This window comes from Synchytrium microbalum (genome assembly GCF_006535985.1).
Source record: "Synchytrium microbalum strain JEL517 chromosome Unknown SmJEL517_scf0013, whole genome shotgun sequence".
In the NCBI taxonomy this organism is placed as follows: Eukaryota; Fungi; Chytridiomycota; class Chytridiomycetes; order Synchytriales; family Synchytriaceae; genus Synchytrium; species Synchytrium microbalum.
The window spans coordinates 204,600-219,791 of NW_022158362.1; the positions used below are offsets into that span (position 1 = coordinate 204,600).

Consider the following 15,192-nt stretch of genomic DNA (forward strand, 5'->3'; position numbering starts at 1 on the left):
TGTTATGAGAGGTAGTCGTCGACGTAGAAATGCAGCAGACTCTCGTGCAGGTCAATATTATCGTCTGGAAGAAATGCTGGATTTTGATGATTGGGAGGCACAAGAGATTGATGAAGCGCAACTAGACGCAGCTGGTGCTTCTTTTGTAGTAGATGATGATGGAGCAGGATATGCTGATGATTCCAACTCGAGTCGCAACAGTCAAGAAATAGATGCAGAAGAAGCAGAAGAAGTATACGAACACGTCGGAGACCATGTTGAGGACTCCATCCCAGACGATGATGACGATGATGACTTTGTAAACCAACGTCCAGCTAGGTCAAGGGTGGTTGCTCTATCTCGTCAGCGACCAGGACAAAACACTAGGCCTTCCACCTCTACGACTAGTAATAGCAGCATCAGGGCGGCTACATCTAGAACCAGTAATGACAACAACAGGCCGTCCATCGCTAATAACAGTAATTCTGCCATTATTGGAGCCAGCAACAACAACATACATAACGCCCAGTTCGGAAATACCATCCGTAATCCTACTACGAATACTTCGATGAATCATAATCGACATAATAATGCAACTGTCGAATACCATCCCACACCAGAGCAGCTAACTCTTGAATTTGCCGATATGATTGACGACGATGAATTCCAGCTTGATGACTAGATGTATATTTGAAAGCAAATGGCTGTAGTAGTTTTGCAAGATGATAAAACGTCGCCCAATAATAATTTTGGCCTTAAGAAAGAATGAGACAGTTGTAAACTTTTTTTTGGGGCACTTGAAGCGATTTTGTGTTCTTAGCTATGGTTTTCAAACAGGTGGTACAAATTTCGGCATTCTAGTTTTGACTAGTTTTGAGGTATGATTTCGGGCTCTACGATCTTTCCACCCATCTTCAACAGGAAGTTGTCCTCAACTTTGCCACCTCCAATAAAGTCATGAGGGAACTACCAAAAGAGCACAAAAAAGCAATCGTCAAGTTGATACGATATGGGAGCCTCCAAATACTAGTATTGTAACAATCAAGGAAAGCGAAACTTACCCCAATATCAAATTCAGAGGCAGTTTCCATCGCCGCGACTTGAGCATCAGTCAACTTGGAGACAAGTTCCAATGCCTTGATGTTATCAGCCAAATGAGTAGATTTGCGACCACCCAAAATTGGGAATGTCTGGGTTTCCTTCTTGATCACATATGCGATACATACTACAGAAGGAAACGGATTCAGTCACTCGCAACAGCAGCTAAAAAATCTCAGGAGATATAGAGAATGTCACATACTTTGCTGACGAGTTGCACCAACTTCCTTGGCAACCTTGTCAACTGCAGCAAGAACTTGCTCACGAACTCTCTTCTTGTTTTCAGAGTCGGGACGGAAAGCAGCACGACCCTTTCCGGCATCGGTTTGTTCTGCGGTTTTTGATGCTCCTGCCATCATAACAGACCATGCTGAGTAAAAGACGCAAAAAAGGTTAAAATCCAAATCACAGATTCAAACTAGCAGCGTCCTGTTTGAGTCGACTCTGTTTCAACTTACGAGCTAAAGCCATTCCAAAAGCTCGACACATAGGAATGATATCACTAAATGATGACACAGATTTTGTTAGAACTGTCGAATGCATTGATGGTATGTAAGTGAGGAAGGCTTTACCGTTCAAATTCTCGTTCAGCGAGATTCCATTTGCCTTGGTAAATTACGAATGGTGCCAAACCATTTTCACGAGCATAGGTGTTGGCAGCAGAGACGACCCATGCAGGTGTGTCAGATATACCCAAATACAAGACTTTGCCAGATTTTACCAAGTGATTGAGTGATTGCCTAAGGATAAAAGAGGACAACGTCAAAAACAAGGAAAAACGATTGCAAGAACAAGGGGATCTGTCAAAGGGGTCTCACAAACTTACATGAGCTCATGGATGTTGGTAGTGTAGTCCCCTGTCAAAAAGAGTCAAAGTCTTGTGAGTAATTAAGTCACCAAAAAAATCCAAGCGTGTCGAGATACATACACCAATGTACATAGAGAATATCAATATAATCAGTTTGGAGTTTTGCCAAAGAGTCACGAAGTGAAAGGTGGAGACTCTTTGAGTGATTTCCAGTAGAGTTGATGGCAATTTTGGGAGTGTTTTTGGGGTATAAGGTCGTGAACTTGGTAGCAATGACCATCTGGTTGAGACGTTGATATGTCAGGTCAGCGGAAGGGATTGTTGACAACCCAAAATCACCACAGAGATAGGACACGTCAAAACACACCTCATCACGGTTTCCGCGAGCCTTCATCCATTCACCGACCCATTGTTCAGATTCACCAGCTTGATAGTTGTTTGCAGTGTCGATAAAGTTTCCGCCAGCTTCATAGAAGGTATCCATGATCTTGAATGACTCTTCCTTGGTACATTCTCCCATAAATGCTCCCCAGCTTTCTCCAAACTGTAATAAAACAGGAAATCGATCTAATGAGAATGCTGCGACGAAGCTCAACCTTGCGATGATGCATCGAACAACAGCAAGGTGGCAAATAGACTTCGTCCAAAATATTGACAATCAGAATAGCTTACATTCATAGCACCCAAACATAGAGGACTGACACGGACTCCAGCAGTTTTGGACAAGATTTTGTAGTGTGCCAATGGTCCTTGAGGAGTTTTTGCTTGGAAGATAGACATCTTTTGCGTATTGTCGTTGCTTGACAAGAGTTGGAGATGAAATTTGGGTGTTTTAGATACAAGAGTTGCTTCGTGTAGCGTGGAGAGCTTTTCGTATCAACCGTTTATGCTTTTATTAGAAATGGAGCTTGGACCCGTTTGCCCCCAGGGCAACCAAAGTCAAGTCACCAAGTGAACTTGCAACGACGTGTCTCGGAAGGAAGAAGCCGGCTGACACCTATCGATCATCGATAATCGATGTGATAAGAGTTGCAATGGCATACTCTCCTGATCTAGTGGTGCTCAGTTTCGAAAGAGTCTTGAAGGAACGATTGCGGCGGAACCGACCAACTTCCAATTCCAATTATTTTCTCAAATTCCGAGTATTAATGATACCTGTATCGATCGAATACCAACTTTAGAGTGCAATCTAAATCATTAATGACAAGTCATCGTTATATTTGTTGCTCTGTTTCTTATTCAGAAGCGCTAAATCAATGGTACAGATTCTCTTGTTCTGAATGTCGCCATTTTGGCGACATTCTCAAAGATGAGAAATGACTTCCGGTGGTTGTTCGATATGTCCACCGCCTCGTAGAATTAAGTTATCGGCGATCTTGCCAGCACCAACTACACGTACAAGGCAAAGCGGTTAGAATCATGATTCAATTAACAACACAACAAAAGCTTTCGTGTTGTCAATCAAAAATTTCGTACCGAAATCATGTGGGAATCCAATATCAAAGTCTGAAGCAGCTTCCAAGTCTTTCATGTGCTTTGCTGTCAACTTGGACACAAAGGACAATCCCAACATGTTGGAAGCTAAGTGAGTCGCTTTACGACCGCCAAGAATTGGGAAGGTTTGGGGCTCCTTCTTGATGCAATAGGCGATGCAAACTAGGAAACAAGATTTGGTGAGCAAATCATAGTAACCAATAAGGGCTGCACAATAAAGCCAGATTCGTCCTTACCTTGTTGACGGGTAGCACCAAGCTCTTTAGCAACCACATCAATAGCGGCCAAGACGTTTTTAATTGTCTCATTCTTTCTGGCAGATCTGGGGAAAATGTGTTCACGACCCTTTCCAGCGTCGTTTTGTTCCTCGGTTTTGGTAGTTCCGGCCATCAGCACAGACCATGCTATTGTTGAGAAAAGTTAGTCCACAAAGAGCGTTCTTCGATCAATTTTTAGCTTACGGGCTAGAGCCATTCCAAAGGCTCGAACCATAGGGAGAATATCACTAAGAGGGCGACGAAGCTTTAGAATTCATAATCGGATGGCAGGTTATTGCATTTGGAAAGCTTACCGTTCAAATTCTCGTTCGGCAAGATTCCATTTTCCTTGGTAGATTACGAACGGAGCCAAAGCGTGCTCTCGAGCATAGGTGTTGGCGGCAGCGACTACCCAAGCAGGCATATCACTGGCCCCCAGATACAAGACCTTGCCGGATCTGACCAGATGGTTGAGAGATTGCATGAGCTCATGAATGTTGGTAGTGTAGTCCCCTATTGAATACAAGAGACATGTTGAGCTATATTTTAGAATGTGGGCCTCTACTTACTCACTAAAGTGTACAAGCTGTTTCCCAGTACTTACACCAATGCACGTAGAGAATGTCAATGTAATCAGTCTGCAACTTCTTAAGAGAGTCACGAACAGACATGTGGAGAGATTTTGCCTGATTTCCAGTATAGTTGATAGCGATTTTTGGAGAATCGTTGGGGTACAAGGATGTGTACTTGGTCGCAATGACCATCTATCAACGTACATTGTGTGAAACACTCTGACAAACGAGCTTTTGTGAGACTGAACTGGATTTCAAACCTGATCACGGTTTTTTCTTGCAGACATCCAGTCACCGACCCATTCTTCAGACTGTCCCATCTGGTAACTGTTTGCAGTATCAATAAAGTTTCCACCGGCTTCCCAAAAGGTGTCCATGATCTTGAATGCTTCTTCCTTGGTACATTTTCCGAGACGAGCTTCATGGGCGGTACCAAACTAGCAAATATTTAGTAGTTAGTACGTAGAATTTTCAACAGCTCTATGCTGGAATGTCCCAAATCAAATGTTACTCAAAACACGCAAACAGCAATTGGGAGCGTGGAGCACCATATACATACATTCATGGCACCCAAACAGAGCTGAGAAACTCTGACTCCAGCAGTCTTGGATAATATCTTGTATTTATCCATCTCACTTCGAGGCTGCTTGAATGTGAACATTGTTGCTTGTCTTTCGGTGCGGTTTGTAGGTGACTACAGGCAGATGAGTAGACCAGAGAGCACGATTGATATCCGAGTTTATTGCACCAGCGTCACTTGAGGGTTATTTGGGACAATATTCAAGGAATCCAAGGTTTTGTTCAGCTTTGAGAAAAGGGCAAGAAACACGTCGTCCGGCCTCAGTAATAGCCCATATCCGCACGTGAAGAAAGCACGTGTAAAATTAGCCTTGGTGAGTTGTGCTTAAGTATTCCAGGGTTACTTGTTTGGCCCAACGACTTCACACTTCCTCTCACACAGAAATCAGAAATTCTCAATTTTCAAGCTCTCAGTAGCCTCTCGAAGCTAGGACTCCAGGACAAGGTCGGAGACAAGAGCTGCTTCATGCCTGCCACTCGTGAGTCATGCCATGATCACTCTACCCTCCTTCTCCTTACTCACAACCTCGTCTTTCACTCATGCTCTGCGAAATACTTGGGCTTGCTACCAAATTACTGAACCGTGAAGGAGAAAAGTACTGGTCGCATACACTCTTTACCACGCTGAAAACCAAGTCTACCCTTCGTCCTCCTCACAATTGCTCTCACTACTACCAAACTTCCGTCTCATGAACCTTCAACAACCAAACATCTAGTTTCCGAATTGACAGAGCCAAGCAGTCTTTTCAGACTTTGGAACATTACCTCGCACTGTTGGCATGCATGAGAAAGCATTTCTGTTTTCATTTTCAGTCTTCCGCTAGTTTTCGGTGCAAAAATGAATGAAGGCGCATAGCGTGGCCATGTTGAAAGAAGCCTGATTTGGTCGATATTTGAGACAATCCTAACATCCTCTGACACCTCATACCATTTCTAGAAGCCTTTTGAACTATATTTGTGGTTTCCATCACAGGTTGCTACTGAAACATGTTTGTTTCCCACTTTTGGATGGAGCTTGCTGGACCAATCAGGTTCCATTTCCTCAGCGCCTTTCCTTAGCAGTAGCAAGAGGCTACTCTGAGGTACTGAAACACCAGAAGAGCTCTACTCTGGTGGTCCATCGTCTCTTTGACTGTTTGACGAACTCCCTATCAAGTAACTGAGAATTACCCCTTTGTGTTTTGGTGGTAGTTCCAGTTGGGCCTAAAGAACTGAAAACCACCTGTCTCTGTTTCGGCTTTGGGGACATTTTATGGTGGAGATTTAAAAGCTAGGTAAGCATCTCGATTTGGTCTGTTTACTGTCTCAATATTGTGTGGACAGACGGGGTGTGGTGGTTCAGCCGTAGCTTCATGGTCAGATGGTTTCGACGCTCATACGAGGCTATACGCAAAAGACGCCCACTCCAGGTTTCGACATGTTTTACCATAGTCCTAAAAACACTCCCCAGAGTTGAGTTGCTAGTGGCTGCTCGGTGAGTAGTCATGAAACACTGTTGGGAATGTAGCCATAGCCGGTTCCAAGCCCGGAAAATACAGAGGATCTCCCATGCCAACTTTCAACACGATGAATTGTCAAGATGTACCTACACCTCTTATGAACACTTGAAACCGTTTCTTCGTATCTCCACCTTTGATTTCGACCTGCAATTGACTGCTGCGTAAACGTCAAGTATACTCAAGCAGCAAGTAAAAGGGGGACCTACGTCAATCACACGTCATGGTTTCAATTGAGGCTCGAATCAACTTGATTCTCCCTTTACTACCACATCTCAACTCTCATCTACAGTCAGACGTTACTGGTTTCTTAATATTACAAGCAAGTTCTCTTTTGAGACATCGGATTTAAGGTTCGACGAAGAGTTGATTTAGAGTTGATGTCTGTGTCAGTAATTGGAACCCGAAGCGAATATAGGCGATCAAAACATCAGGACCAGCCTTATTGCGATCACCGCATTCAATCCATCGAAAGCAGGCCGAGTGCATCTAAACCATATCTATAGAATAATATTTGTTGTTATTGACGTTTTATGTAGTCTCGTTCCTCCACGAACCTAACAAACAAAACAACATAATGAGACGCGAACATACTCCTCTAGGATTTAAGGAAACCAGCCGGTCACCGCTAACGTTTAAATCAGAATCATGTAACTCGATCATTACCATACGAGTTTTAGATGAGAATATTGTTCATGTCAGACATTTACCACCTGCACCAGCTAAAGCCTTGCCAGTGACACACAGTATTGCAACTGGAGATATTCCAGTCACAGGACGCTTACGAGACGACATACCGAAGGGCTTTGAGTGTCCTGTACCCAGCATCTCTCATAATGAGAATGTATATACCGTGGCAACATCAGAGGTCACTATCAAAGTGTCGATACAGGATGAAGGAGATCTGACAATATCGTGGTCTGGAGTCAATGAGAAAATGCCATTTTTAGAGGATCTAAATCATCGAGCTTACGCGTATGATAAAGGTGGAAATGGTGTTTGGCACCACGTAAGACGCCAGCCTGATGATTTACACTATGGATTGGGAGAACGCAGCTCGCTACTACTTAATCGAAGACGATTTCGACTAGAGTGTCTAGATGCATTGGGCTACTTGGCTGATAGTGGCGATCCACTTTACAAGTTCAACCCAATATATATCACACTCAATAAAACAACTATGGCTACCTACGGTGTATTTTATGACAATCTGTCAACCGGATATATAGATTTTGGATGCGAACAAGATGCCTTTTGGGGTGATTACAGAGCTTATTATGCATCGCAGGGTGCACTTGACTATTATATTGTATATGGTGGGAATCAGGGCAATATGGAACGTGTTATTGAAGGATTTACAAAGCTGGTTGGATTACCTCAAGTACCGCCTAAATATGCTTTTGGATATTTGGCTAGTTCCATGGGATATGCCGAGTCGGATGACGCACAACAACTGTTGGAAGCATTTCCTGACTTGTGTCGCAAGCATTCAATTCCTTGTGATTTAATTCATCTATCATCTGGCTATACAGGTATCTCGTTGTGGCTTCTACCGTAATGCCAGAAAAACCGTATTACTAAAGTGGTCGAATTTTCTCTATAGTGGACGAAATAACTGGTGCACGAAACGTTTTCACTTGGAATAGGTCGGTCATCCATTGGGCACGTTTCCGAGTTCATGTGTTGGTCTAAAAGAAAAGAAATATTTTCTGTGTAGGAAGCGATTCCCGAATCCACAACGACTTTTTGCAAATCTACGTAATGCTGGCATTAGAGTTACTGCCAACATCAAGCCATGGCTTCTATCTCAGCATCCCATGTATTCAGCTGTAGCTGCAGCCAAAGGATTTGTATGGGATTGTGATGAGGATGCTCCTAGTGTCATGAGATTTTGGTCGGCTGGAGGTGGAGATCACGCTAACGGATCTTACTTTGACTTCACATCGAAAGGCGGATGGGACTTTTGGTCTCAGGGTGTCGCATCGCTTCTAGACATGGGGATTGAGAGTATATGGAATGATAATAATGAATTCGGTATAAACGATGACATGCACACATATGCACTTAAATCACTAGGAAGTAGTAAAACACCCGTTGGACTAGCAGGTCGCACTCTACAAACCTTCTTGATGGCAAAATGCTCGTATGATACCATGGTATCCAAGTTTCCAAATCGGCGACCATTTTTGGTAACTCGGTCTGGTTCGCCTGGCATTCATCGATATGTATCCATGTCTTGGTCGGGAGATAATACAACGTCTTGGTCGACTCTGAAACATAATATAGCTACGGGTTTAGGAGCTGGATTATCACTGTTACCGTTTTATGGACATGATATTGGTGGATTTGTAGGTCCTCGACCATCACCTGAATTATTTGTCAGATGGGTGCAGAATGGAATCTTTCATCCGCGATTTACCATTCATTCGTGGAAGGACGAGGGGATAACAGAACCGTGGATGTATCCAGAGGTGTGAAAACTCAAAAGCGATCTTTTTTTGCTCGACCACAATATTCTGCACCTTGCTTTTCCAGTTTGCCTCGGCCAATTTCTTTCAACTGACTGATTCGCCATGTTTTCCAGGTTTTACCAATTGTGCGAGACGCCATTCAGTTTCGATATAAATTGCTACCACATCTCTACACACTGGCCCATGAAGCTAATCGTACGGGGCATCCCGTAATACGACCACTCGTATACCACTTCCCTAAAGATCCGTATTGTCAATCTGCATCGTTTGAATTCATGTTAGGACCATTCCTTCTCATAGCCTCAGTATTAGAAGAAGCTGCTGTATCCAGACAAGTGCATCTTCCATTTGGTGTAGACTGGTGCTGTATTTGGAGTGGTATGTGGTATAAAGGTGGTAGCGATGTCGTTGTAAATGTACCATTAGAACAACATGGTGCAGTCTTTGCACGATCTGGTAGTCTAATACCCACTGGAGGTTTAATGAACTATGTTGGTGAGAAGGCTGATACTGAACGTCTTATTTACGTCTATATTGGCGCTCAAGACTATGGGCGTTGGGAGTATATCATGATGGACGATCAAGGTGAAAATGTAGATGGGAGATTAAGCATGGTCGCCGTTTATGCTGAATGCGACGAAGGTGATAATGTTGTCAGAGTCGGTGTAGATGTGCTGGTTGATGCTGGTGTTGGTATAGCTTATTCCAGGGTATGGTTCGTTTTGCCTCACGGAGATAGCAGGACTATGGTTCCTATCGGGACTGATGCAGGACAACGTACAGGAGACGATGGCCGTACCCATGTGGGCGTTCGAATCCTCCGACAGCTGTCAGATCTGTAAACGTTTAAAGCACAGCGTGGAGAAATTGTGTATGAGGACTGTTTCAATAGAACAGTGTGTATTGAATCCTGCTTCTACTATAATTCTATATATAATAATGCAAAGTGATAATAACATAAATCTAGTCCTTTTTGGTAATGACTAAAGCATCCCCTGGCTGAAAGAAGTCAAGAGTGTTCAGTGCTCTTTGCTTCTTGTTGATCGGTATTGTTCTTTCACCATTATGCCGCCCAACACCGAAATCACCCTCGGGTACGTCATCCAACTCTTCCCGTATTTGCTGTATCGTCTGTTCTATTGATTGCTTATCCACCCAAACTGAGCCAAGCAAGAACTCGTCGTCTCTCTTCCCATTGTACACCAGTAAATCTCGTCGTGTGGATGATGTTGATGCTATGGTGGTCGAATCGGCAGCTGGACTAGTCCAAGTCGTACTCGCAGGAGGTAGAGCGCTTGGACTATCTCCAGGAAGACTCCAAGCTTTTGATAAATCTGGTTCTCGAATATATGTAGGAACAAAGCCAGGAGCTTCTGGTGTTGCAATTTCGGGTTTGGCTTCTTCAACTGATACTACATAAGCATAAAATCAGCTTGCTGCAAGCACAACGACGACGAGCCAATCAAGACATACGGCCAAATAGTTTTCTGACATCAGCATTCTTGGCTAAATCAGCAGCAGTTTGGCCTTTCAAGTTGGCTAGGGTTGCATCAGCTCCATTTTGTAGCAAGATTGTGCAAATTTGAGCATATCCTCGGTGACTAGCCCTATTACAAAGCACGCGTCAAGCGACCAAGGGGGAAAGTTTCGACACATCATCAGAAACAAAACATGTGTTTGAGCCTATAGCCACATTACCAGTGCAGTGCAGTCCATTGATTCATGCGATTCTGCGCATTGACTTTGACTCCGTTTTGGATGTAATGTATGGCTGCTTTCGCGTTTCCACTAGCAGCTGCCTCTCGAAGAGCCTATAAATGGCATGAAAGAGGTTTAGCTTGATGTTGTGGTGTTTTGCCCCAAGATACTGAAAAAGTGACCATTGAACCACAGATCCAACAGATCGTTCTTGAAATTTACAGAACGTACCTCTTCAGATTCCTGAGCGAGATTCATTCTTTACAACGAAAAAAAGATCAAGCTTGACAACTTGTACAAGATGGGCAAGAGAAAGAGAAGCAAGGTCGAGGATTTTCAGGTATGTCTGAGTTCAGAGAGCTGCCTCCACTGCGCTTACTGTTTCAGTTGTCTCGAAATCTAACCCAACAAGCTTGTTTTTCTTGTGTAGAAACCCAAGCTGCGGGTAGGGAAGAGGAAGCCTCATGCTGAGAATCAGACCGATACATCCTTCAAGTCAAAGTGTAAGACCGTGATCTTGCCTTCTGTCTCTTCCGATGCATGTCAAAGTAACTGACTTTTCAAAACATCAACATCCCAACAACAGCCATTGTCGTCCCTGCACAATCTATCAGTGAAGACAAGACCCATCAAGTCACAAGCTCCCGTAATCAATCAATCAACGAACTTATACAGCAACTACACCATTTCAATTCTCTAGCCAAACGAGGTAAAACCTCTCGACTCTGCTTCGTCGATACAGCAGGAGCTTGACCCAATTCCATGAAATAGATGCTATTGCCGGTCTTCGAGACATATTGAAAAATCGCAGACAAGGGTTTGAACTGTACCTCAGCCCTGTCTTACAAGGCTTGTGCAGATTGCTCATTGACGAGGTGGACAATTGAGAACGTTATGGCAACTTCCTAAACCAACAGCACTAACTTCAAACATTGTTTATCTAGAACAACTCGGTGCGAAGTGGTACTATTACATTGATTCAAGATATCTTGACTCAGTTTCGCGAGGTATGTAGACACGTGTCATAGCATTTGTCGAGTCGCTTTGTTAATCACGATACATTTCGCAGGAGGGATTCAGACCAAATGCATCTCTGGCAGTATCATTCGCTCTGTCTGGAATGACACATCTTATAGAAGACGTACGAATAGATGCATTCAAGTTCTTAGTGATCTTATTCAGAATGGTACCAGGCACAATGTATACATTTCACTCTCGTCTACTTCCTCAATTTGTGCTTATGCTTGGAGGTGGTTCTGATAGTCGCAAAGGTGTGTGTTAAATACTAAATCTGACGGCGGTATTCTTGTAATTAAGCCCTTGCTCGTCTTTTTGCAGACTCTGCTGTCAGAGCCCTGACTGGAAGTAAACAGGTACATATCATATAATTTACTTGTAATTTCTGCGACGAGGCTCATATGGCGTTTTTCGTGTAGTTTCGATTGGAATTGGTGACAGCGACTCATGCTTTTCTGGGCATATGTCTCGTTCCACCAAAGACAAAGCTAAAGGACTTCATTCCTTCTGGGGATATCTATGTTCCAGGGTCCCCTTGTTTCTCTCCCACGTCACGTCCGAACTCTCCCATGTCACCTACGTACTCTCCTACGTCTCCTACATATTCCCCTAATTCTCCTACCTACCACCCGTCGTCGTGGAAGGCTGATGAGGAGGCAAGTCCATTCTCCCACTATTACGTCTCTTGTGTTAAGCATTAATCTTTCTTTATCCAGACCCATGCATCCATGACAGTCGACAATGACATATTATATAGCACAACCGAACAACCAATGAATGCATTTGTTGGTAGTGCAGCACCAGAACGTGCAAACACTATTCAACTAAAGACCGCCTCATCGTATACAGAACCTGCCAGAATGTTAGACGACTATAAGACTGACACGATGCGAGATACTCAAAAGCTTGCAAATGCTATTGTGCCATCGTTGATAGATATATGGATTGAAGCGGCCCCAGATGTATTTACAGGTGTATCAGTCAACTTTTCGCCGGCCTTGACGACTCTCAGCAAGGTCTTGGATATCCTGGACTTGTTATCTCAATACATTGTACGTATTCTCGTTGAACTTCAACGGTTTCTCATCTGACTCGTTTTACATCTGTGCAGAATAAACAGCAACAAAAAGAAATCACAGATACTTTTAGTACCAGCAAACTGCTTATGGAGATTAGTGCTTGGTACACAAAAATGCTTAGTCTACTCACAAAACACGTTGGTCCGTATTTTCCGTTTATAGCTCATTACTCTGGCAATATGAAGGTCTGTGCTTTCGAGTCTTTGAACACTAGACCCTCATGTTGACATTTTTTCCCTGCCTTGGCAGACTCATTCTGGAAACTTTATAAGACTCGTAAATATGGATACTAAATTTGTATCGGTTGCCTCCACTCTATGCTTCTCTGTCGCTTCTCCTGCAGAGGAATTGCTAGTATGGCGTGCAAAAGCTATTCAACATTTGACTTTTGTACTCGCGTCAGATAATCGAGGCAAGGTACAAGACAACCAGATACAAGCAGTATATGCTATTGGACAATCTCTCTGGAAGCATTTGAATCCTTCTGAGAGTTTGCAGCTTGTGCAGGTAAGGCAATACGGAACACTGATGTGTGCTTGGCTTTGCTCGCCCACTGACCCGTTTTCTTGGGAAATCAGGCGGTTGTAGATGACAATACAGAGTCCGCAATTGAATCGAGCAGATTTAGCTCGAGTCTCTCTTTTCTTGCAGACTCTGTGACAGAAGTAAGTTGTCAACAAAGAACACGCCACCCTACAACATGACAATCAACTGATGTTGGCCACTTTATATAGCTCGCTAAAGTTTTCGGAAAAGGCGGCGGCTTTATATTTTCGTCCTATGAACCAATGGAAGCCTTCCTCGTCGCATACGTCAAGTCTCTCAATAAAAGATTCAGTGAGCTAGAAAAATGTCCTTTCGGAGTGGTGAGTGGGACACTCGTGCCCGAATTCGATGTTACTTACCCACATCTGATTGTTTTGGCATGGTAGCTTTCGTCTGTATTGAAAATTTGGAATTGTATCTCCGTCATCTCAAAACCTCCACAAAATCCTCCCAACTACTTCCAATGGTTCCAACTTCGAGACGAGCTTCTTGCCGATATTTATGACTCACTTCGTCCCTTCTTCTCGCAAACCGATGCAGCTACTGGCAGTGAGTGACAAGCAAACCCAGTGTTCTGTTGTCATGACTTGGTGCTTAACCTCATCCTTCCATTACCACATGTTTAGAAATTCGATTCGGCCCCTTTATCAAACAGTGGTCAACAGATCAAAATTCATTATTACAGTTCTTGATTACAACTTCGAAAATGTTGCCTCTTCCTCTACAACAAGCCATTGCCGATTGTCTACGTCAACCATGTATCGCTGTCTCCACTGTCGGTTCTTACCTAACAGCCTTTCAACGAAATGGTTTGTTGGGTGGATGGCTTATCTTAAAACGACAAGACTATATAAACCTCGTAGTTTCCGTATTGCTCGTTGGATATTCTAAGACTGAATTGGATGCCTTGCAGACCAAGGATGTGAAAACCAGTCGATTCGGCGGGTGTACAGCAACTCCATCACAACCACGACTTGTCGAAAAGGATCCTAGTAGATATATTGGATTTGAAACTACCAAAGATATTTCCCTGCCAGCTGATGCTCTTGGATTTCCACGTGGTCCTGGATCAAAGGAAGTGGTTGATTATATCCTCAAGAATACACAGGATGGTCACAAACTGCATGGATGTAAGCTAGAGCTATGTGTCGCTGAGAAAGTTTGTGTGTACGCAAGACGGAGTGAGCTAGTTTCGGTAAGCATATGTTGTAATTCTTACGCTTTTGTTGCCGCAAGCAGCGGTTCTTTGGAATTGGATTGTTTAACAGGAACCATTTCTCGATTACTTCAGAGAGGATTAAGTGATCTTGCCATCTCTGATGTTGTTCTCGACCACTTGTCGCCAGTTATTACTCGTATCTTGGTGAGTGCTTGTGGTGCGAAGAAGTGTCTTCCATCGAATCTGTGTCGAGAAACGTTTTGGCTGACCGTTCTCCTTTCTTTTGCAGACTGGCACATTTCCAGTGGACTTGTTTTTCTCCATTGCCTTGGTTGTAGGGAAGCTGCTTCCTGTCGGTGCTTGGGAGAACTGGGAAGGAACCGAAATTCTTGTCCAACTCGTTGCCAAGGCGGCTGTAGCTGCAGCTGTAGTCTCGGTGACTGAAGATAGTGCCGAAGTGTGTATCGACTACTTTGCAATTGTGAAGAACTGAAATGTGTCAGAGCTATAATAATAGTAACGTTCTGTTTTTTTCTTCTTGACTAGGTCAATCATGATCTAGAATTTGTTGTCAAGGGTGTATCTGGTGTGGCTGCAGTATCACCAATGTTTCGGGCCGCATTTATGAAAAATGTCCAAGAATATTTAAATCAACGTAAGACAGAGTTGTGATCTTTTACGCTGCAGCTAGCTTACCAGTCACTTTTTACCAACGCGACAGGAAAATTATCTAAACACATTGCAGAAGGACTTGTGAAAATTGTTCGTGATGTGTTTCTCCAACCGCTATTCAGGGTCTTGTTATTGCATGATGAAGCTTCGTTTGTCGCCTTGACAGATATAGTCCAACGACCAATAACCACGACAGCTTGAGAAGGACAATACCATGTTCTTTGCCATTTGCTTTGTTTATCCTTTGCATAATAATTCCCTGAGTTT

The 15,192-nt window shown here is 43.4% G+C and overlaps 6 protein-coding genes across 6 annotated transcripts; 3 read left to right on the forward strand and 3 right to left on the reverse strand.

The window, feature by feature from the left end:
- Window positions 1-846: 846 nt before the first annotated feature.
- Window positions 847-2,665, reverse strand: SmJEL517_g02845 (uncharacterized protein; the record flags this gene model as incomplete). Its single annotated transcript, XM_031168773.1, has 9 exons — window positions 847-945; window positions 1,041-1,204; window positions 1,280-1,447; window positions 1,536-1,579; window positions 1,650-1,817; window positions 1,904-1,934; window positions 2,006-2,165; window positions 2,253-2,429; window positions 2,558-2,665. 9 exons carry the CDS (start codon window positions 2,663-2,665, stop codon window positions 847-849), a joined length of 1,119 nt encoding a protein of 372 aa, XP_031025230.1.
- A 523-nt stretch (window positions 2,666-3,188) lies between these two features.
- On the reverse strand, window positions 3,189-4,869 carry SmJEL517_g02846 (uncharacterized protein; the record flags this gene model as incomplete). The annotated part of the gene is made up of 8 exons (XM_031168774.1): window positions 3,189-3,274; window positions 3,362-3,541; window positions 3,616-3,783; window positions 3,841-3,884; window positions 3,951-4,149; window positions 4,241-4,400; window positions 4,469-4,645; window positions 4,768-4,869. The coding sequence occupies 8 exons, from the start codon at window positions 4,867-4,869 to the stop codon at window positions 3,189-3,191; spliced, it is 1,116 nt and encodes a 371-aa protein (XP_031025233.1).
- Window positions 4,870-6,860: 1,991 nt separating this feature from the next.
- SmJEL517_g02847 (uncharacterized protein) lies at window positions 6,861-9,596 on the forward strand (the record flags this gene model as incomplete). Its single annotated transcript, XM_031168775.1, has 4 exons — window positions 6,861-7,815; window positions 7,887-7,929; window positions 8,001-8,754; window positions 8,868-9,596. 4 exons carry the CDS (start codon window positions 6,861-6,863, stop codon window positions 9,594-9,596), a joined length of 2,481 nt encoding a protein of 826 aa, XP_031025232.1.
- Window positions 9,597-9,717: 121 nt separating this feature from the next.
- SmJEL517_g02848 (uncharacterized protein) lies at window positions 9,718-10,710 on the reverse strand (the record flags this gene model as incomplete). The annotated part of the gene is made up of 4 exons (XM_031168776.1): window positions 9,718-10,166; window positions 10,228-10,361; window positions 10,453-10,565; window positions 10,684-10,710. 4 exons carry the CDS (start codon window positions 10,708-10,710, stop codon window positions 9,718-9,720), a joined length of 723 nt encoding a protein of 240 aa, XP_031025239.1.
- A 43-nt stretch (window positions 10,711-10,753) lies between these two features.
- Window positions 10,754-12,170, forward strand: SmJEL517_g02849 (DNA-directed RNA polymerase; the record flags this gene model as incomplete). Its single annotated transcript, XM_031168777.1, has 8 exons — window positions 10,754-10,792; window positions 10,883-10,955; window positions 11,039-11,161; window positions 11,224-11,327; window positions 11,397-11,459; window positions 11,522-11,723; window positions 11,791-11,825; window positions 11,889-12,170. The coding sequence occupies 8 exons, from the start codon at window positions 10,754-10,756 to the stop codon at window positions 12,168-12,170; spliced, it is 921 nt and encodes a 306-aa protein (XP_031025238.1).
- A 27-nt stretch (window positions 12,171-12,197) lies between these two features.
- Window positions 12,198-15,126, forward strand: SmJEL517_g02850 (uncharacterized protein; the record flags this gene model as incomplete). Its single annotated transcript, XM_031168778.1, has 11 exons — window positions 12,198-12,521; window positions 12,581-12,733; window positions 12,798-13,055; window positions 13,127-13,213; window positions 13,283-13,414; window positions 13,481-13,643; window positions 13,721-14,289; window positions 14,386-14,457; window positions 14,543-14,734; window positions 14,800-14,908; window positions 14,975-15,126. The coding sequence occupies 11 exons, from the start codon at window positions 12,198-12,200 to the stop codon at window positions 15,124-15,126; spliced, it is 2,211 nt and encodes a 736-aa protein (XP_031025304.1).
- Window positions 15,127-15,192: the final 66 nt, after the last annotated feature.